This window comes from Alosa sapidissima, chromosome 5 (genome assembly GCF_018492685.1).
Source record: "Alosa sapidissima isolate fAloSap1 chromosome 5, fAloSap1.pri, whole genome shotgun sequence".
Taxonomy (NCBI): domain Eukaryota; kingdom Metazoa; phylum Chordata; class Actinopteri; order Clupeiformes; family Clupeidae; genus Alosa; species Alosa sapidissima.
In genome coordinates, this window is record NC_055961.1 from 17,398,319 (window position 1) to 17,420,900 (window position 22,582).

The window sequence follows — 22,582 nt, forward strand, 5'->3', positions numbered from 1 at the left end:
GAATTTCGAGGCAGAGGTGTTTGCTGAGGTTTGTCAGCGCATGGGCATCCGGAAAACGAGAACAACACCTCTGCATCCACTGGCTGGTGGAACGGTTTAACCGGACGCTAGCAGTGCAGCTGGCCATATTGGCCGACCACCGACAAAAGGACTGGGACTTACACTTGCCCCTGGTGCTCTGGGCATATCGCACAGCGGTGCAAGAGTCAACGAAATGCACACCGGCAGCTCTGATGTTCGGGTGAGAGCTACGCACGCCGGTGGACTTGGAAGCGGAGATTGGAGGTAAGCCAGGGATGGAATACTACAAGCAGCTACGCGAGAGACTGAAGGGAGTACACAAGTTGGCCCGGCAGGCTATGAGTGAAGCTGGAATACGTCAAAAGCGAGCTTACGATACGCGCTGTCGCGGCCAGGAGTTCCAGACCGGCGATAAAGTGTGGGTGTACTGCCCGGAGAGAAAGAAAGGCATTTCCCCGAAACTCACTAGCCAGTGGGTCGGGCCGTGCGATGTCTTAGAGAAGCTGTCTGATGTGGTCTATCGTGTGAGACTGATTAAGCGTCGGAGAGTTGTGGCTCTCCACCGTGATCGACTGGCCCCATATCGACCCCTGGCCTCAGCTGAGGGTCGTGGAGACTTTGACACTGACTCTGTGGAACTTGGTGACAATGGAGCTGTGGCTCTAACACCGTTCACCGGAAGTCACCGCCGCGACAGCGGGGCGCCCACAACGCCAGCGTCGCGTCCCAGCCAGGCTCATGGACTGACGTAGGGTAAGACTGGAGTCAAGGGGACATGGACTAAGTCTCGGGGGGCTGTGTAATGATCTGAGCCTAGCTGTTATGACTGTGCTCCCATGATGCTGTGCAGTATGTGTAATGTTCTAAACTGTCTAAACCATGTGGGTTGACAATGTTGTATGTCCTGTCTGTTGTGTTTATGTTTGCAGCTAGTTACAGTGTTCATAATTAGGGTTGAGTGGTGTGTGTTTTAGATACAGCCTCATATAGATGCTTAGTGCTGGAGCATAAGGGTCAGGTCTGGCCCAGAATTATGTGTTCTTGTGTTTTGGTGCGTAACCAATAAAGACCATTTTGAGACAATCTTGCAGTTTGTTACAGTATGTACTCCCAATCATCCGTAAATTGATCTAAAGTGCATTTTACTCCGGATAATTCCTTTAACGCATTTAAAGATGCGGCCTTTTTTTAAAAAAAAATGTCAGTCGCCCGCATTCAAACAAACGGAATATGCGATTATATTTCACAACTTTGCGAGGTACTGTATCTGGGAAAGGCTGGCAAGCAAGCCGCAGACAGATCAGGGGATTCACTTACCTGTTAGGTAGGCCTATGCTAGACCAGCAGCAACAGCAACAGGCACTGGAGAGACGCATGTTGACATCAAACCATGGAACGAAGCAAGTTTACCCGACTGTTGTTCCCGCTGTCATTCTTGTGCAGTTTCTTCCGTTTTTCATGCCCTGAATGGTAATTTGGTTTCATGATCATCTTCTTAATGTATGAGGCACTGTCGCTATAACTGTATAGGGCCTAACTTGTCTGTCACTAGCTTGACTCAAGAGGAGACGGGGGAGGGGGCCTTTATTAATTTGCAGGGCCCTACGCAACTTGCGTAGTGTGCGTATAGGGAGAACCGGCCCTGGTGATTGGTATGCATAATGTGTGTGATGAGTACTCCGTCAGCAATTCATCAGAGAGAAAACATACTTTTGTCGTACTTTTGCTTTGCTTTCAGTTCAACATTTATTTGAATCAGAAGACAACGCTGCATGACTACAAGGCACATTTTCACTGATACTGGTAAGCTTTTTGACGGAAGGAAGTTTGGCATATGATGAACATCCAATTTGTGTCAGAAAATATCCATGGTGACTTTGTTGGCTTACTGCTGTGTTAAATGAGGGGCATTTTTGAGGGGCAGCCATGGCCTACTGTTTAGGGCTTCGGATGTGTAACCGGAAGGTTGCCGGTTCAAACCCCGACCAGTAGGAACGGCTGAAGTGCCCTTGAGCAAGGCACCTAACCCCTCACTGCTCCCCGAGCACCACTGTAGCAGGAAGCTCACTGCGTCGGGATTAATGTGTGTTTCACCTCACTGTGTGTTCACTGTGTGCTTAGTGTGTTTCACTAATTCATGGATTGGGATAAATGCAGAGACCAAATTTCTCTCACGGGATCAAAAGAGTATATTTACTTATACTTATAAAATGAAACGAAGCACGTAAAGGTTCTGCCACATTCTTACTCATTTGCACTATCACCATGACCACTATCACCATGACACTCACTCACACAGACCACCTTACCTTACTATGCACAGAGAATCACAGGCTCAGTCCCTGCCTCAGTCATTGCAAGCGCCTCTTGATTGATTAATCACCACTATGTGGATACTGTTTTTAGAATTGATTTAGATTAAGTGTTAGTTAGTATAATTTGTATTTTAGTATATTTAGTATATTCTTTATCTTCTACTGTCCTTATTGATTAGTTGTGTTTTTATATTATATACTTTTAATTACTTTTTCTGCTGTTAGTGAATGTGTGTGTGTTGTCTGTATGCTACTGAGACCTTGAATTTCCCCTGGGGATCAATAAAGTATCTATCTATCTATCTACATGGCTACAAGAACCACCACCATTGGCTTACCAAGATGTTTGTTGTTTTATTGGATTGACCATTTCTATAATCTGTGGAAGTATAGTATGAAATATGCACCAGTAAGTTACCTTGGGTTAGGAAGAAATATTGACAAGGACTTGTCTACTAGACCAGTGTTTTTTAACCACTGTGCCGGGGCACACTAGTGTGCCGTGAGAGATCATCAGGTGTGCCGCAGAAAATTACCCAAATGTCACTCACTGCTCTCACTGATTGTATGATTGCACTATTTGTGGTATGCAGGCATTGTACAACGGGGGCCCCATATCCAGTATTCACAGAATCATCACATATCCAGTTCATAACAACAATTAAATTAAATATAGTCACCTACAAATGAAACAGAGGGCGCTTGTTTTATCGAGCAGGTCTTGCATAGAAGCCATAATAGGCCATATCGGTGTATTATTTGAAATTTTAGGCTATGGTATGTTTATTATTTATCACACACAGGATGTTAGTGTGCCGTGGGACATTTCAAGTGTCAAAAGTGTGCCGGGGCACAAAAAAAAGTTGAAAAACACTGGACTAGACTTCAATGTAGATAACCACATGTGACGTATTTCACAACCCGAGACCATTAGTGGAGTGGCTTAGTGAAATTACTGTTACCAGGTGGATAAAAGGACCAAATTTTACACAAGGCTTCTTTAGGACCTACTGAATGATTTTAGCCTAGGAGCCCAACAGAGATTTTGAAAATGTTCGTACAAAGCACAAAATACATTAGATCTAAAGGTGAGACACTACAGGTAAAAATGAACAGGGTAACATTTATAACTAATAGATATCACCATGAAACTTGCCCAGTTGTTTACTCACATAAAAACACATATTTTTGTAATACAAGTTTTTGAAATCTTATGTTTCAATATGCAAATTAGGCATCATCTGCTTAAACAATTCGGTGTCTGCATATAGATCTAAAAACAGATATATGAACATTGGATAAAGTCAAGGTATTTTGATGACATATCAGATACAGAGTTTTATGGACAATTCAAAATCCCTTTCTATCATTCCATAAATCAGAAAATACAAGGCTACTTGGAAAAAGGCTATTTTAAAAGACACAGGGGTCTATTAGGCTAATGCGGTATGCGCAACGCGCTACCACAAAGACGACCCTGTTACATAGTCATAGTCAAGTTTATTTAAATAGCACAATTTAAAACAACCTGTGGTTGACCAAAGTGCTATAAAAAATAAAAACATAAATAAATAGCTAACAAAAGACAAAATGAATCAAGACATAAAAAGCACAACAGGAAAATAAAACTAAAATAATATGTTGTTCGTATATATAGCCTATATAATTACATTCCACAATTCATTTAAAAGCCATTAATAGCATATGTTACGTTTATAAACATTTTAAATAAAATGCTACAAATTACTCAGCTGATATCTAGCCAGGATTTTTCAAATATCGAGGTAAAAAATGGTTGACCGACTGATCTCCAACATTTCCTATTTACATGTCATGACTAGTATATTTTGATTGATTGATTGATTGATTGATTGATTGATTGATTTGTTTATTTAAGTGTCAAACACCATGGTGCCCAGCCCTCATGGGCTTATTAGACACAAATAGAGATGGCTTGTCATATGGGATACAAAATACTTTGCCGCAGATCCCAGGCCTTTTCTATAAATTTTGCCAAAGCAAAAACATCATTTTCAAACAGCCAGCACAAAATCTCCCCTTCATATTTCCAAAATATATCAGGATTTTTTAACTGAATTGATTCAAAAAGAGAGTTCCTTAAGTCGCAGTATAAAGGACAATAAAAAACAAAGTGAAATTCATCTTGCACACCCTGAAGATCACAAAATTCACACAAACGTTAAGTGTTCAGGTGTAGCTTTAAATCGACCCACTTCCACTGCCAGAGGTAAGGTACTAGTTCTCAATTGAGCACAGTTATAATTACAATTAGTAGTATAATTACAATGTGTACAAATACCAATGTAAAATGAGACATGGTAATTTTCTAAGCACATAATTGGAACTATTCCCATTCAGGTGAAGCACTTGTAATTTGCAGAAGTAAATCTGGAACATTTTTCAGTTGCTGCGGTGCAAATTTGACACTAATGACCCACACAGGCCATAAGGCTCGGTTTTCTAATACACCTTTTTCATGATTTTGTAGATTTTTTTTCAAAATTGAAAACAAATCTACAGACTCATGCCAAAGGTATTTTTTTAAAAAACAAGCCTTGTGACATTTGTGGGACCTTAGTGTCTAAGGTGCACAATTGGTTTGATGTGACTAGGTCAATTGCTGACCACAGTTCACTCTTCATGAAATGAATGGATTTGAGTATATATGTGGTTGTCCTGTGGTCCAAGTGATCATAGATTAACTATTCACATGTAACTGTCTTTTTGTGATGTTTGAAGTATGTTCAGTTGCCCTATGTACACACTATGTATGTGTTTTCCTTGTTTGTTCTATTTTGTATTTTGTTTAGTATCAGAGACAATGGGGGTCGAGACCATCCTGCAAAACATATGCCAAATCTTCTGCTGCATACTCAGTACACCTGCTTTAGGTAGGCCACTATGTTTTTCCTTGCTGTTGCATTTTTATCAGACCTTTCATTCATTCTCGTTTCAACTTGGCAGATTTATCGATACGATGTTTCTTTAATTATAAATGTTGTTCCCAACAGTAACTTGTCAGCTTTCAGGGTCGCCATAACCATTGCGTCGATTGTAGTTGGTGAGTGCCTTTAAATAAATTAATTAACTTCAGTTGCTGCTAACCAGTATTGGAATATGTAACTTCCATAATTTTCACATTGCATCACTCTCAGTTCCCATCCTAAGGTGCACTGTACCTGCATAGCTACCCGATACAGAGGTACATACCTATCTACCTGGTGGTGATGGGGGCCTTCAGCTTGGCCATGCCGCTACTGACTTGCAAGCCCGGCTCAAACGATCCTGAGGCCAACTACCAGGGCATCCGCTGTAACGCATGGAACTCCTTCGTCTCCCTCTTCCTCTTCTGTTAGTTTATTGCTGGTAAGAAAATGCAAGTCAGCCCTACAGCATATAAATGTAAATCCAGTATGATATCATACGTAAATGTAAGAGTAAATACAGGAATAATGATGACATCATTATAACTGAAGCTGTTCTATGGATAGAAGACATTTTAGCATTGGTTTAGGTCATCAGATGATGGGAGTTTCTGTATATTTAAAGGAACCATATGTAAGATTGTGGCCAAAACTGGTACTGCAATCACTTTCAAATTACTGTAGAGCGGTGTATCCCCTCCCCCTCCCCCTGACTCGAGGTTGCCAACCCCGATGCCGAAACACTACTGACTTTGTGATTAGTAGATAGGTGGAGGGTGGCGCATCAGGCCAAAACATAACATGACATGACAAAACACAACATCAACATCAGTTGAGGGCTGCAACTTCACTTTTTAAATGACAATATCCTGGCCGGACTACTGTTGTCAGTGATATAAGTATTTGAAATGAACATGATTTCTTAATGTCTAGTGACATATCAGGGCCATTTAATGATTAATTGAAATACATTTCTTACATACGGTTCCTTTAAGATGGTCTGTCTGTCTACAGGGAACGTGTGGATCTATTCAATATACCAGCCCAATTACGATCCAGCTGCAGGGGCCTGTGATAAGACTCTCTACCTGTTTGCCTTTTGGATGACCACGGTGGGCTACATAGCTACAGGCGTAAGCATTGTAGTGGCTTTAGTGGATCGTTGTGTAGGGCCATGTGTGGCAGGGAGGGTAGATGTGGATTTTTGATTGCAAATTCATATGGCCCTTCATTTGGTAGTGTATGGTACAGGGCTGCACAATTATCACAATCACAATATGAACCAATGCAATTATCTAATCGCAAAAGCTTCAAATATTCATGCACAGTTAATTTTGTTACATTTTTAACTTTTATATTCATGTCATCCATGGCTGTGCCACTTCTGGTTGGTAGGTTTGCATAGTGCTAGCCAATTTAATTTGCTGCCCGGGCTAGTCTAACAACTCTCCGTTGGCTTGCGAGCTGGAAAAATTAAACTTTGATAGGGCCAATCACATCGTGTATAGAGTCGTTAGGCGGGCTTACCATCTCTTTTAATGTTTGACATTTGAGACCCATCCAGTAATTAATCTGCATCAAGTTTGTATTGTTTTTTTTTTACTTCGGAGTCCACTAACTTTTGCTGATTTGTTGTGCACAAATGTAATTCTGTGATACTTCATAACATTTTAAAAAACAATTATTTGAATTTGGTTTTTACGTTTTGTGTAATGAAAAGCACTTAAGAAGGCCAATATACTTACTGCCATAAACATGAATTGTAAGCTGGTCGTCCTAATATTCAATAAAAAGGAGCTTCTCACAATGTAACCACTTATTTAACTTTGTTTATAGAGACACAGAAAATATGAAACAGAATTGTAAAATGCATAAAACAAAGCTTTGTAAAAATGGCAACATGTTCTGAAAACATTATTAACTTTTAAGCGCTGACATTTCTCCAAAGAACATTCTGACAACTTGCATGGCAATGAAAAGAAAAATGTAACACACATATGTTTCTGTAGACCAGAATTGACCATTTTCTTTGGCCTTGAGAAAATAATTTCTTTCCCTTTTGAGGTAAAAGAGGCAAGTGATGAGACCATACAAATGCATACACAATGTTGCATATCAAAACTAGTGCTCCTCCAAACTTTTCAGTGCTGTCACATCTGTACAAATGAGTGGTATAAGACATGTAACTAGATTTTTATAAAGTTTTAAGACAATGACATGCCATACTTCTCATGTTACTTCTCAAAACATTCTTTCAACAGGCGAGAATACATAGCATTGTAGAATAGACTGTGTTCTGTTAACCAACCAACTAGCACCATCTGGACAGCGAACTCAGAACATGCATGAAGATCTTGAGAGTGAACACATTTCCAGATCAAAACAAGTTTGAATTTAGTCCTGATATCTGAATGCAGTGACCTCATTGGAAAGACCCACTGACTGAACAAAAACTCTTTAATCTTTAGTCAGATCTTTAGTCATCCAATCCATATTTAGAACAGGTGCCACTAGATACACACAACAGCCAGAGAGTGGCAAGTCTGTGCACTAAGGAGTGGGCCTCCTGTTTGGTTTTGTTATGGGTGTATGGGAGGCCTTTTGAAGCCCCCATCAGTCACTGATACTTGTCCTCCTCATCATCTCTCTCAGCGGACTGCGAGAGCTTAAAGTCCTTCTTGCGGAGCGACCTGCAGTGACATAAGATAAAAGTCAGTGTTGATTTAGATTTATTTGGTAAACAATGAAGGGTAGCTAAATTATGGCTGTTTGACCAGAGAGTTTAATGGCACAAAATACAACTTGCTTCCTGTTGTCCAGAGTATTAATAGAACCCTCCAGATATCCTTTACTTTTTTTTATTCACAAGCAACTGCAAATGACTAATTGATTACATTTTCTGAAATATATTTAATATAAATTGGTTTCCCCTTCACCACATTGCTCAAGTCAAACGAGCTGTGAGAACAAAGCATTTCTTTGGTAAGCTCACCTTTCCTGAGATCTGGTGGCATTGTGCAGCTCTTAGCCTTGCCATTGTTTAAAAGTGGCCTCCCCTCTTTCGCCTTGTCTTCTCCTTGTGTGCGACTACTGCCAGTCTCCTGCCAGTCGGTCAGTGCTCTCTGAAAAGAACGGGCCAAACAGTTTGTCATGTCCTTGACCTTCTCTGGACGGCTGCACCAAAACACACGGCACTGGAGCTGCTGACCCTGCTGCTTGCATATGTAGAGGAACACATTTGGCCTCTTTGCGTCTGCCGCACAGTAAGCGATGTCCCGGAGGTAGGTCTTGGTGAGCTGCCGCCCTGTGGCGATCTCCTTCACCTCTACGTAACGAGGCCGCACGACCAAGGCGTGCTCCTTGCCCAGCTTCTCCGAAGCCGGAGATCGCTCCAGCACATGGGAGATGGCGGCCTCGGCCTGCTCCAGGTCCAGGGAGAAGATCTTCTCAGTGCCCAGATAGTGCACCTTGAAGAGGGGGTCGCCGTGTGATAGTGACTGGGTGCGATCGTGGCGGAAGCGGTGATGGAAAATGGCGGGCGATTTCCTCAGGGAGCGCATGAGTTGCAGGGGTCGCCCCAGAGACATGGCTGCTGAGAGGCTGGGAACTGAACCCACAGGATCCCTACAGACATCACAAGAATACAGAAGTCAGTTTCCACATTATTTACAGCTGGGTTCCAAATACCAGGGCTCAATGTTAATGGTTGCCTGGTTGCCCTTGGTTACCAAATTGTTACAAGTGGTAAGTGGCAACCAAAACCTCACACCTGATTGCCAAGCTGGCCACCACTTTTAACCACTTTAAAAAGTTAACGTTCGGCCCTGGTAAGTAGTCATACTCTTGTAGCCTTGCATTTTGCCTGAACATTGCATTCTGACTGAGTAGCTTGTGGCTTGATGTTCTATGCACATGTTGGTAAGGCTTGGATCCAACGTGACAATCTATAAATAAAAGTAACTGGAACGTGCTGTTCTTTTCTCCATCCTCTCTCTTTTCTTAGCCCCATTCTTTCATCATCTTTCAGATGGTGCTTTGACTAAAGGCCTACTGGCGTTTCAATCTCAGGAAGCCACCATGCTGTTCCACCCCAAATATTTCTGTTTCTCCACACAATAGCCACACACACACACACACACACACACAAACACACACTCTCTCACTGACACACAAACACACATGTAAGGATGTGGATTTCATTACAGCATAACCTAGGCCTCCTTAAACAGTCTCACAACAACACAACTGTAAAAGACTTTTTATTGAGCATATTATTGAGTGCATTCATAAATACAGGCTGTGTAGGCTAGGCATAATCTATACAAGACTCTATACAATTAATATTAAATTGCTAGATATATTTATAGCCTATACAATCTATTCTAAACCATCTCCATTATGATCAGATATTATCGTGGAAGTAAACTAAATTAATTAAATTAATATTGAATTAATTATGTGACTGCAAAATTCACTGTTAACGCTCCTAAGGGGAAGTTAAGGAAGAGCCATTTGAGTTTCAAAAGGGAAAGCGGTGAGAAAGTTATCAACCGTTTTCAACTTCACACATTCCGATCTTGCTCCATAGCCTAAAGCACCACGGCAAAATAATTAAATAGAAGGCTTTATTATGCTACAATAGGCTACTCAATTACTCTGTTCCTAGTATGCTACTTTATCCCGTTCTCCTGCCTCCTTTTTTATGGCGACATCATGGGCTCACTATAGCTCTCCACACAGTTTGAAAAATGCACTCATGCCCACCCTCCCTTGACCTGGACTTATCAGCGGTCGCCTCTCGTGCGCAATATGGTTAAATACGACATGATAAGAGACAGCCTAGACCTAGTATGCAAATGTAGTGTGCGTCTCTTTAAAAGCATTTTAGATGATAGTTTCCTACAACAATGGGAAACATGAAGCCTAGTAATGAACTCTAGAAATGTTTTCGGGCAAAATTCGTGAATGACTCAAAAGTGAAAACATAAAATACAGCAGGCTATTGGAGAGAAAATACGACTAAAAAATCAACAACAAAAAACAATTCTCATAGTTACACTGACTACTGTAAACAAAACTGAATAGCATCTTACCAGGTAAATGATCGGATGGGATCCTGGGCTCACGATTCCGTTGTTCTGTCTAAAATCTAGTTAAAACAGCTATACCATGGAACGACACAGTATTTATTGTGTAGCCTATCTGAAAGATATGCAGACTACGTCGGAACAGTTAATGTGTAAAGTATTCACGTTGCCTGACTTTTACTACGTACTACTTTGCATAGTCTATCGGCACGACCCAGTCGCTGAAACATAGTCGCCTGTTCTGCACTCTGCCTCGTGTTGCCGTGACGTCTTATTCGGAGAGGTAGAGTGGAGGTGGGTCAATGAATTCATTTGAAGTGGGTGCAAAGCATGCATTTAACCTACGGTTAACAGCAATCGGACATCTCAGTGTGAGGATGTCGGGAAAAGAACTTGCTGTAAAAAATTTAATGACCAGGAAAAGTGAAACAATGTGCCAGTAAGACACAATGTGTGACACCATTTACATTAGATAGGCCTGATGATATTTCATCTTATTCAATAGGCTCAGAAATCATATCCTGTTTATCATAGCGACGGTATATCTACAGACTCTTGAATTACAATAACAATTACCCCCCCCCAACGTTGCATAACCCCTTTTAAATATTGTTGCATATATTGGAGTTTCAACATGAAAGATCATGTGAAGTGTAATGTTTCCTGTTTTCATGGTGCATTTACCCCAGCATGTCATATTGTTATGACCTTATGCCCAGAGTCATGGGTATTTGCGGTCTGTCCTGGAGGACATTAAGTCACTCTCACATGATGCAGCAATACAGGAGTGCGGCCCCCCAAATATGGTAAAAATGTGGCTGGATAAACATTGGCAGAGTGGGATGGAAGTTGATGAATTACTCAAAATGTATTCTTGTCTTGTGATGGCGTCATCACTGTGACTGACCAGCTGACAAAAATAGGCAAAGACGGAGAAAATGGTGGGATGTTGAGGGGTGGCAGATTTATATAGAGGGTGAAGGGAAAATAATATTGTATAAATCAATAACAATAAATCAGCAGTCCAGTCAATCCTGGATGTAGTAGACCCTGGTCCTACCTGAAGCTACACCCTATTAACACACGGTATGAAAGCTGTTCCTGTCCTATATGCAAAGCAAATGCTTGTTTGCGCGTCATAGGTAGCACCATCCACTGGCTAATTTGTTTATCACATGTGCTAAGTAAAAATGTTCATAAACATTATGCAAGTACTTTGTCTTTCATTAAAAAAAAAACTTTTTGCAATAGATTTTTTCAAGTACATTGTGGTGCTTCCTGTGCAAGTTTGTCCAAGGCATCTCCGTCAAAGCGCAGAAAGTGGCGTCTTTCTGTAACTGTGAGGTCCTCCCCACCTTTAGCAATATAAAAGTCTATGAGCGGTGTGTTGCCTCTCATCTCTGTCAACATAATTGCACAGTGTTGTTCCTTTCCCACCTAAACACAGAGATAAGAGTTTACCAGCAACCACTAATCATGTATCCAACAGCATTTTCCCAGCGATCATAAAGCATCAACCCTTGCATGCATTATTTACAAGTCAAACCAATTCAATTCGATTTAATTTTTATGGCATACTTGTTACAACAGAAACAAAACCACAAAACATAATTCATCCAGTGTGTGTACTTTGTAGATGGAGATGGTTATGTGTGTGACATATGGGCGAATGAGGAGAAGTGTGTTCTGATCCGCCTCACCTTTGCCACTGTACTCAAAAGTGCTCTCCCAACTCCTTTTCCTGTGAGGTAAAAAGGGGAAAAAAGTAGACATTTAGAAAGGCTACCGAATCTTGCTCTCTTATCATGCACTGTTGAATAATAGAATAAATATATTAACATACAATTTAGTGAAGGTTTTACCTCTGCATTCAGGCATGACATAGAAATCTCCCAAATACACTGCCCTCCCATTCCAAGTGCAGTAGGCATTTGTAAAAAGAGTATATGCAACAGTTGTATGGCCTGAAGTGAGACAGACACACACAGAGGTCCGCTGTTAAGTAGTATTATGTTACAATAGACAGGAATCTGTCTATTGTAACATAATACTACTTAAGGCACACAATAAAACACATCTGTGTATATAATATCATCTACTTCTGCATTTTCTATGGGAAGGTCCAAGGATCTAATAAAACAACTGACTTCAATGTTTCCCCGCAGGTGCGTAATAACTCAGTGCTATAAACTGTATCCAAATATGTTTATACTCAAAAACATATTAGTAATGCTACACGCTTTATATTGCTTTTCTGCCATTAAATATCACACAAATGTGGTGTCCCCAATGTGACTCTCAAAATGTCACTCCAAAATGATTACACTGAATATAGAGCCCTGAGAAAAAAAAAAAGATGTGCTTCGTTTGATTTACTGCCATGCCATAAAGAGTGCAATGGCCTTCTGAAAGTAACAAAAGGTGTGGCCACAGGACTAGGGATTACTTATTACAGAGATGACTTCTCTGATACAGACCTTTGCTCAAGCTTTATACATTCTAAACATATTTGCAAGGTTGTGTCAAAACATTTGGAGACGTCTGTAAGATGTTCAAAGATTGTACTCTTATTCTAGCCTGGCTAGCGCCACCACTTCTCAATGAAACGTGGTCTGGGAACCAAACGTTCATTTTCTCGTATTTGAAAAAAATGCCCAGATCCGTTTATTGGGTGCCACGGATGTCTATCAAATGCGTCTGTGCATAGCTCATCATCGTCTTGCTTTCCCACCTGTTCTGTGATTGGTTCCCTATCTCAGGCGAAAATTTGCTCCATGGTCTCCAGGCTGCCTTAGCAGCGTGAATCAAATCGCGCGCAAGGCAGCATGGGAACACCCAGGCTACTCTTATTCATATGAAGTGGAGATAGAACGTGTCCAAATTTTCTTTTACAGGTCCTTTCATCTGTAGTCAACAACCTTTCAAAGATGATGTTGTAAATCATTGTTGCCACTAGTTTCAGAAGAAATTCTATGGTCTTATCATAATATATGGAGTACGATCAGTGTAGCAATGCACAATGTCCAGTAAACTGACTCCTGGTCAGTTTTATGTTGGCTAATATCACTTCTTCATATTTTATCATTTTATGAGCAGTCTATAGATGTTTCCATTGCTGCTGTACTGATATGAAAATGAACAGAGTGTTAAGTTTTCAGTGATAGGCCTGTGTGATAAGTAAAAAAGTAGGCCTACACCAAAGGAACACAATGTGCAGACAAAACATGAAAGTCAAGTTGACACAATTGAATTATCTAACTTATAATATTAGTACAGGAAAATCATGTTGAGCATGGAATGCATTGTGGTCACATTATTAAATAGCCTATCCTCATCGGATATAAACATATGAAATCTCAGTTAGGCTATGTTTATTCAGATGACATGCACTTGGCTCTGGTGATGTTTCTGATCAAGAGAGTGCTGCCATATTTACCTTCCCAAGTCTTACAATGTGCTGGTACTTCTGCAATGAGGCACTGAAGGAAAGGAGTTTTACAGAAAAGGTCCTGCTTCAACTCTGAAATGCAAGCAAAAATATAGTTAGGCATAGCCTATGATCAAATTTCCATTCAGTATGAAATCATTCTGTAAACCCAAAGTAGTTCTCTGATCCAGAACAACATTCACCTTCCCTGGATATCTGCAAATCAGGTGACTTTTCAAGAAGAGACAGCTCCTGCACACACAGGTGGATACAAATTAACGTTTGTGACAGCCTCAAAGGTCAAAACAGTAACATTTAGTTCAAGAACTAACCGTGACCATGCGGAAAACATCTTTGAAGTCATCGGGCTTAGGGGGACGAATTCTGAAATCCATTTTAAAACTAGGCTACTACTAAACTACTCCTAGGCTACACACAGACAGTAAAAGAAACACTGGGTAGGCTACAGTTTCTCCATAGGCTACAAGATTCAAGATATTATGCAAATTCACCGGCAGTTCTCTAGCCTACACGAATTCGAAAGAACTTCTTAGAAATCAATATGTCACCAAATATACGCACATTTCGGTACTTTGGTTTATGGGGTGTTTTTCTCAATGGTTAGAAGAGTTTCAATCTCAAGATTTAATCTAATAAATCCGAAAATTCATAGACTTTGGTATTTTGAGTCTGGATAATATTTTTTTAGATATTCGACGTATACTGTGCGCGTCTATTGGTGCATATTGACGCTCTCGAACATAAGCTTTAGGTTCACTTCTACACTAGGCAGTTATTCTTCAGGTTCAAAGGACGAGTCTTGCGTTGGTCTGTAATTGTATCATCTCCAAATGGATTTCACTATTCGGGCTGCTACACCAGAAGATTGTAAAGACATATCTCGGATGATAATAGTAAGTTAAACCGCAAAGAGCGGACCGTTTAGCACGAGGTCATGGTATGTGTGACATATGCACGCGTGCATGCATGCACCCATTGAAGTGAACATATTGCAAAGAATAAGTTTCCCCTCATCTTTTCTCTGAACTTTCAGGAATTGGCTGACTATGAAAAAATGTCCGACCAGGTCAAGATATCTCATGAAGGTGCCAGTTTATCCATTTTATAGCGACTTTAGGTAGCCTAATTTAATCAAATCATGTTCACGGAAAAAGTCGAGTTTTGTGTTTTTGTGTTTCATTTGTCCAGTGCTGAAACGGGACGGCTTCTGTCAAAATCCCTTCTACCACTGTCTCATTGCAGAGGTGCCAGAGGAACACAAAACTAAAGATGGTAAACATTAACAATATTCCATGCAAGCAGCTAAGGTTCAAAGGAAACCAAAGAGCCACTCCAAACATTACCATCTCAGAGAGATACTATGATGTCAATATTTCTATAGTTACAGCAGGGAAAATAAGACATTTTTTTCAGTAAGTATACTTCTAGTGAGGCTATTCGCATGAACTTTTCACCAGACACTAGTATTAACTTAGGCAATCCATACATAAAAATATCCAAACATTAATGTCAATAAGTAGAGTTATGAGTAAAAAATTGGAATGCCACAGGAAAAAAAGTACACGCCTGCTGAAATTTCTTAAATACTTTGTGGAAAAGCCTTTATTTGTAATGAGAGCTTCAAGGCATTTCCTGTATGATTAATCAGTGTGATTTTGGCCCATTTTTTTTAAACAGATAGTCTTTTAATGTTGAAGATTCCAGGGGTTCCTCTTATATATACTGATCTTTAGATAACTTCCAAAACTGTTCAATTGGATTTAAGTCAGGGCCTTGATTTCCTTTCTCTGAAACCAATTGAGAGTTTCCTTTGCTGAATGCTTTGGATCATTGTCCTGCTGGAAGGTCTAGCCATGTCTCATCCTCATTGTCCTGGTGGATGGCAAGATTCTCCCAGAAAAAATGGCTCCATCCATCATTCCTTCAACTGTATGAAGTCTGCCAGTACCATGAGATGAAAAACAGTCCCTCACCGTGATGCTCCCACCTCCAAACCTCACTGTTGGTATGGTATTTTTAGGGTGATGCACAGTGCCATTGCAGGGTGATGCACAGTGCCGTCTCTTCCAAATATGGTGTGTAGTATGACATCCAAAAAGTTAAATTTTGCTCTTGCCTGAATACATTCTCTCAGTATTTCATAGTCTTGCTTCGACATGTTTTTTTTTTTTCAGTAATATAGTCATGCGGGGTGAGCGTGCATAGAGGCCATGGCTGTGGAGTGCATTACCTATGATTTTCTCTCTAACAATTAAACCTGCTGCTTCCAAGTCTTTCTGGAGCTTTCTCCGATTGGTCCTTGGCTCTAGGATACACTACATTAGTCTACATTTCTGACTATACTTCTGACTTCCTGGTCAGAAATCTTGTGAGGAGATCCTGTGCATGGCCGATTGATGATGCAGTGATGTTCCTTCCAGATAATGGCTCCAATACTGCTAAGGATGATTCTGAAGTTTCGAAATGCATCTGTAACCAGTTCAATCGATACAGTATGTTTTGCAACAATATTGTAGCAAAGGTCTTGGAAGAGCTCTTTGCTTTTACCCATCATGAAATGTTTCTTGTGTGACACCTTGGTAATGAAAAACCTTTTTATAGCTCATCAATATGTACTAACCCTTCTTATATTAATTTGCACATATATGAGGGATAATTACTCTCTAACTATGTATAGATTCCAGCTTGTTCCTTGCCATTCCTTGCCTTTGTGTACTGCTTTTTCTTAGCGTGTTCAATACTTTTTCCCTGTGTCATTCCACTTTTTTACTCATAACTCTACTTATGGACATTAATGTTGGGATTTTTTTATATAATACCTCTATGATATTCTATAAGACCTATACCTCTACCTTGCCTTAGTGTCCTTATGTATAGCCTACAGTATTATAGTACTTATATAGTATGTCCCAAAATACTATAAGATTAATTGTAGATTTATATTATTCCTATAAGATTACTATATTTTACCCTAAAATACTTGTCCTAAGATTCCTTAGTTCCTTTTTGTTAGACTATCCTACGGATGCCTCATCCCATGAAATATATACGACCAGCCCTGCAGCGTGGGCTTACCTATGATTCAATAAAAAATATAGACCTTGTGTATTAAGAATTAATTTATACAGGACATTAATGTTGGGATTTTTTAATATGTGTGGATTACCTAAATTAATACTAATGTCTGGAGAAAATTTCATGTGAATAGCCTCACTGGAAGTATACTTACTGAAAAAATGTTGACGTGTTCAATACATGTACTTATTTTCCCCCGCTGTATATAATACCTCTATGATATTCTATAAGACCTATACCTCTACCTTGCCTTAGTGTCCTTATGTATAGCCTACAGTATTATAGTACTTATATAGTATGTCCCAAAATACTATAAGATTAATTGTAGATTTATATTATTCCTATAAGATTACTATATTTTACCCTAAAATACTTGTCCTAAGATTCCTTAGTTCCTTTTTGTTAGACTATCCTACGGATGCCTCATCCCATGAAATATACGACCAGCCCTGCAGCGTGGGCTTACCTATGATTCAATAAAAAATATAGACCTTGTGTATTAAGAATTCATTTATACAGTATATTATTTACAATTGTAATTAGAATATTTCCCTATAGGTGCGAATAAGGACATGCTTATTATTTATTGATCTATGGCATCCCGTCTTGCCCTTTTCACTCCATGATTCTCTCAAATCATTTTTTAACTATATACTCAATATGGATCCAAGTCAGTATGCCTTCAATGAGCTAAACTTGACTTGTTAAAGGCAACTCTTTTAACACTTCACTTCCCCTATCATTGTTTTTGCGATTTTCTCTCTTGTGATAAACACACAAGAGCATGATGACTGAGATTGGCAGACAGGAAGTCAACAACCTCATTCAGATTGTGACAGGCAACATGTTAGCAAACTTGGATACTTACATTTATATTAACATTCATTCATTTGCCAGACGCGTTTATCCAAAGCGACTTACAGCAATAAAATAACATGTAAGCTATTAAAATTTAAGCATTTTAACATTTAAGCTACAGAGCTACAGCTACAGCAATAGACTTATAGAAGATAGAAGAGTACTTCTATAGAAGATAGAAGTACTTAGCATCAGACAGATACTAGGGTGGACAAAATTATGCATCCTCTGCATCTCAATGTGTACATCTAGGCTAAATCTGGGTACATGGGTTAAGATTATCCTGATAGGAGATTGTGTAATTTGATATCTTTATGAATCCCCATGCAGGACACGTCAAGGTTGGCTACGGCCTATTCTTCTATACCTATAGCACATGGAAAGGCAGGTGTGTTTATTTGGAGGATCTCTATGTCATGCCAGAATTTCGAGGTAAACACTTTTTTTTTTTTAGTAAATTATGTGCATGCTTCATTTGAAGTGTATGAGTGTGTGTGATATTAGACACGAGGTTTGTAAAAGTTGCTTTCCTTCCTTTTTCCCAGGTAAAGGGATTGGAAAAGCACTGATGAGCTCAGTGGCCAGAGTAAGTTTGCTTGACCTTTATTACACATGACCTACACTGCCATTTTAATGAGAACTGCAGAAGGCTCTAACATGTTGTATCTATATATCTTTATTTGTGTTTGTGTGTTCATCCAAATTGTATTCGTTCAAAAATCATTTGAAATTTGAAGTCTAATTGAATTAACTTCAATTCAACTTCTGCTGATGCCTCAAGAATGACGGTGACATTGTGGTTCTGATGCCCCCTTGAGGTCAAATGATATATTTGCAAAGCGTCTGAGCCTTTTCCACCAGCAGAGAACAGGCCCAGTTCACTCTCCAGATGCTGAACCATTTGGAGTATTTTGACCAAAAATAAATTGGTTTGGAACCTGAAAAATTAGTTTGGTGGTGGTGGCACCAAAATATAGCTGTTTTTTTCCTGTGGTCCTCTGATTCTATTGCTCAGTTATGTACAATAACACCCCCTGTTGATGACTCATCCTTGGTTCTGTTTAAAACTGGTGGGACTGTGGGCTAGTTCACTAGAGACCAGGAAGATTCAAAGAATCCAGTAGGACCAAGCGAATGCGACTCTGTTATTGGGAAGATCTTTACTCCCTTATAGTTTATGAGGTTATGTTATCAGTTTGCACTATGACTTGTGAAATACAGTGCTGTAGGAACATATATAACCAGAACAGTAACTCATAAAATGTGTGTTGGAATGTAGAGTGTTGGGTGCTGCAGTTTCTTGTTCTCAGACGTGGTACTGGCCTGACTCAAAGTGAATTTTGTTGGCACAGGTGGGCAAGGAGCAGCAGTGTGCCCGCTTGCAACTGTCTGTTCTGGACTGGAACACTCCCTCAATGGACTTCTACATTGCCAAGGGTGCTCAGAACCTCACCAAGAGTGAAGGGTGGCACTTCCTTCGTTTCGACGGGGAAGCGCTGGACAAGCTTGCAGAAGAGGCCCCGAAGAAGTAATACTTAAGGAATCTTAGCTGTGAGGATTTTGTTGTGACTGTGTGTGTTTATAATGACTGTGGTTGTGTGTGTAGCCAGCTATGTTCCTTTCATACTTTACATCATTGTTAGTAACTGTAAGTGGGCAGTTCCAGCGTTATGGATGTGACAATTGGACTCATATTGGTAAACAAAATGCCTTAGAGTGGGGGCAAAATTAGTATCAGTGAATTAATTTGCATAACTTTTAATGCAACCTCAGTCCTCTGAATACTGAGAAATCCTCAAATTTCATATAATCAATTTCATCCTAAGAATACAAGGCATTTTATCAGCGTTATGGATGTGACATGAAATGGACACACTTTTGTGAGAGATTACAGGTTTTCTACAAACTCTGTGAATTTTAAAGGAAACTGCCGAAAATATGATATATGTACCATGAAGGAGACTTGAATGAACACAAAAAGTGTGTTTTTGAAACTATGCGTCATTTTCATAATGCATTATGTAGGAAAAACTGGCGTTATGGATGTGACGGTTTCACGTTATGGATGTGACGTGTCTGAACCAGTCCTCGACAAACTACATAAAACACATAATTAAGTAGTGAATTTTGATATGAAACAATTGAAATAGTAATCATGAAAAACTAGCGATGAAATTATTGCTTCCTCAGTGCCCACTAAGATCCACAGGAAGAATCAGGACAACAAGTCATTTAAAATATAAAAAATAAATTATTTTTTTTCTTTTACCGTCATCAATTTTGGTCAGTGATTCCCGGGTTACTGAAACACCAGGGAACATGAAACTTGGTGGCCACTCCCCTGAATAACTAGCCCTACCTGAACCGTTGCACCTAGGATGACAAAATATTTATGGTATGTTAGTCTCAAAAGCCCGCATGAACCTAACCCATACCCACTCATTTGTGATTTGCACACATAAAGTACATGCACGCGCACGTGCACACACGCACATGCACACACACGCACATGTGCACACACGCACGCACAATCGCACACATACAGACAGGCAAGCACACACACACATAAACACATACAGTCAGGGAAGCACACACACACACACACACACATGCACAAACACCCACCCACATGAATGCAGACACATAAACACACACACACAGGCACGCATACGTATGTGGGCATGCAAACACATACGCACGCACACACACACACACACACACATAAACACACAAACACAGGCACGCATACGCACATGCACACACACATAAACACACAAACACAGGCACGCATACGCACATGCACACACACAGACACACACACACACACTCTTATAAACATAAGCAAACTCGCATATGCGCACACTCATTTACATGCACATGAGTTGCAGGAGTAGGAGATGGAGACAAATTGACAAGCGTGATTTATTTTTGCGAAGAGAATATGCAGGACTGAGAGGCGATCATATTTTGTACCGCTATGCGGTACATCTAGTTTATTGCTGCCCTTACTCATGTTACTCTGTGGGTATTAGCTACAGAGGACCTGACACTTCAAATGCTGTCATATCACATCACATTTAAAATTAAACTGTGTTAAGCAGACGTGAACGGCAGGCTGAACAGATCTGCAACAGAATGAGGTTGCTATGTTAACTCTAGCTGCAAAGTCAGCCATCTTCACCAGCTAACACGATAATCCAGTTACTGTACAACATTAGTATGACAGTTACAGGAAGATAATCGCTCAGATTTTCGTTATGGAGCTGGTAAATCCCGCCCATCCGATAAAGCCCTAGTGGACCTCTAGATTGAAAAATCGTCAATGCAAGTGAATGTGAGAAAATAATTATTTTCTGGTCCCGTTTGAATTGTGCCATGAATGTAACATATGTTGTCTATAATTTTCCATGTTACGAGTTTGACAGTATATTGTATGATTCTTCGGCTAGCAGTTGTGGAAAAGACATAACAAGAAAGACTACATGTTGCCAGAGCCCGTTGATGGAGAGCCGGATCACTCCCTATTAACTCCATTGTACCTGCAATATGTTGCAGTTCCGCTAGGGGCGATCACGAATAAGTGCAAAAACAATGGGGGTCTATGGAGCTAGACGGCTAAATTTGTCTCTTTCACCTGGTTGTCGTTGAGAAATTGAAGATTTGATTGTGGTTTCTGCAAGATCAATATGGATTATAGGTCAAAAGTTGAATGAACGAGTAGTCACGTCCTTTCGATTTCTTACAGGTTGGGTCGTTGTTGCCCACACACTAGCTTTCTGCTAATGAATGACGTCATTGACACATTTGAAAGGCTTTTTAGAACAAATAAGTGACTCAAAAAATATAATACTCAGCGGTTTGTATTTTCTCTGCCCCCGCTTTTGACTGCAACATTCGAATTTCTGGGCAAAAAATTATATCCCGAGAAAAGTGGATTTGAGGGGTACAGCTCCATAGGCCTCCATTCATTCTGCACTTATTCGTGAGCGCCCTCATGTGGAACCAGAAAAGGAACTGCAACCAGTTCAGAAACCGGAAGTTTCCCGAGAGTGGCGGTTCTCCCCTTATTAGACATTCTCTGATGTCACCTATGCGACGTGAGCTAATCGCTAACATTAGCTGAGATGCTAGTTTTCGTAACGGCAGGAATAAACACACATGGTAATAAAAATATTCGAAACATGTCTAGCTTCACTCAACACATTAACACTATGATACAGTGTGATTGTAAAGTTGTATGGTTCACTGTGTTCAAAGTCGATCTTAATAACCCGTCTCCATCTCGACCAACTGATGGTTGTTATGGGAAACTAGTTAGCTGTCGTCTAGGGGAAAGTTGTAGTCCACAAAGTGCTCTCACACAAAGTTTAACCGCATCAAACTTCTACCCGCTAAATTATAGTATTCTTTACACGAAAATTTATATTAAAAAATCACAGACAACATATGTTGACATTCATGGCAAAATTCAAACGGGACCAGAAAATAATTATTTTCTCACATTCACTTGCATTAACGATTTTTCAATCTAGAGGTCCAGCGGGGTTAGCGGAAGGGGCGGGACTTACCAGCTCTATTAGGCCACTTGAAAATAGGCTATGGCTAGGCTAATCACTGGAGGTATTTTAATATTATGTTTGTTTTGCTAATGGTTAGGCAAGGCCTCCCTGTGGTTTTGATCAACCTAATAATCTTTGAAATGTCAATTGTAAACACTAAGTTGAAATGCGTTGAAACTGACATGCCACCAGAACAGACGTTTTTTATTTAGCTTTGAGGTATAATAAAGTCCCCAGTCGTGTAAATTCACATTATTATACATCCATAACGTCA

At 40.0% G+C, this 22,582-nt stretch overlaps 2 protein-coding genes and 1 pseudogene across 4 annotated transcripts; 2 read left to right on the forward strand and 1 right to left on the reverse strand.

Annotated features, from left to right (window-relative positions):
* Positions 1-1,386: 1,386 nt before the first annotated feature.
* On the forward strand, positions 1,387-6,528 carry LOC121708987 (annotated as a pseudogene).
* Positions 6,529-6,629: 101 nt separating this feature from the next.
* LOC121708983 lies at positions 6,630-14,334 on the reverse strand. 3 transcript variants are annotated; one of them, XR_006031813.1, is made up of 9 exons: positions 14,128-14,334; positions 13,999-14,047; positions 13,805-13,888; positions 12,231-12,332; positions 12,069-12,109; positions 10,375-11,805; positions 8,274-8,905; positions 7,037-7,971; positions 6,630-6,688 (listed from the first exon to the last, which is right to left on the reverse strand). XR_006031813.1 is itself a non-coding variant. In XM_042091982.1 (8 exons), exons 7-8 carry the CDS (start codon positions 8,866-8,868, stop codon positions 7,895-7,897), a joined length of 672 nt encoding a protein of 223 aa, XP_041947916.1. In that variant the 5' UTR covers positions 8,869-8,905; positions 10,375-11,805; positions 12,069-12,109; positions 12,231-12,332; positions 13,805-13,888; positions 13,999-14,047; positions 14,128-14,334; the 3' UTR covers positions 7,091-7,894. The 3 variants fall into 3 exon arrangements, 2 of the variants coding, with proteins under 2 accessions (XP_041947916.1, XP_041947917.1); XM_042091982.1 differs by lacking the exon at positions 6,630-6,688 and having other exon boundaries at positions 7,091-7,971; XM_042091983.1 differs by lacking the exons at positions 6,630-6,688; positions 12,231-12,332 and having other exon boundaries at positions 7,091-7,971.
* A 216-nt stretch (positions 14,335-14,550) lies between these two features.
* On the forward strand, positions 14,551-19,411 carry sat2b (spermidine/spermine N1-acetyltransferase family member 2b). The gene is made up of 6 exons (XM_042091986.1): positions 14,551-14,709; positions 14,850-14,901; positions 15,005-15,088; positions 18,080-18,181; positions 18,295-18,335; positions 19,102-19,411. The coding sequence occupies exons 1-6, from the start codon at positions 14,647-14,649 to the stop codon at positions 19,279-19,281; spliced, it is 522 nt and encodes a 173-aa protein (XP_041947920.1). The 5' UTR covers positions 14,551-14,646; the 3' UTR covers positions 19,282-19,411.
* Positions 19,412-22,582: the final 3,171 nt, after the last annotated feature.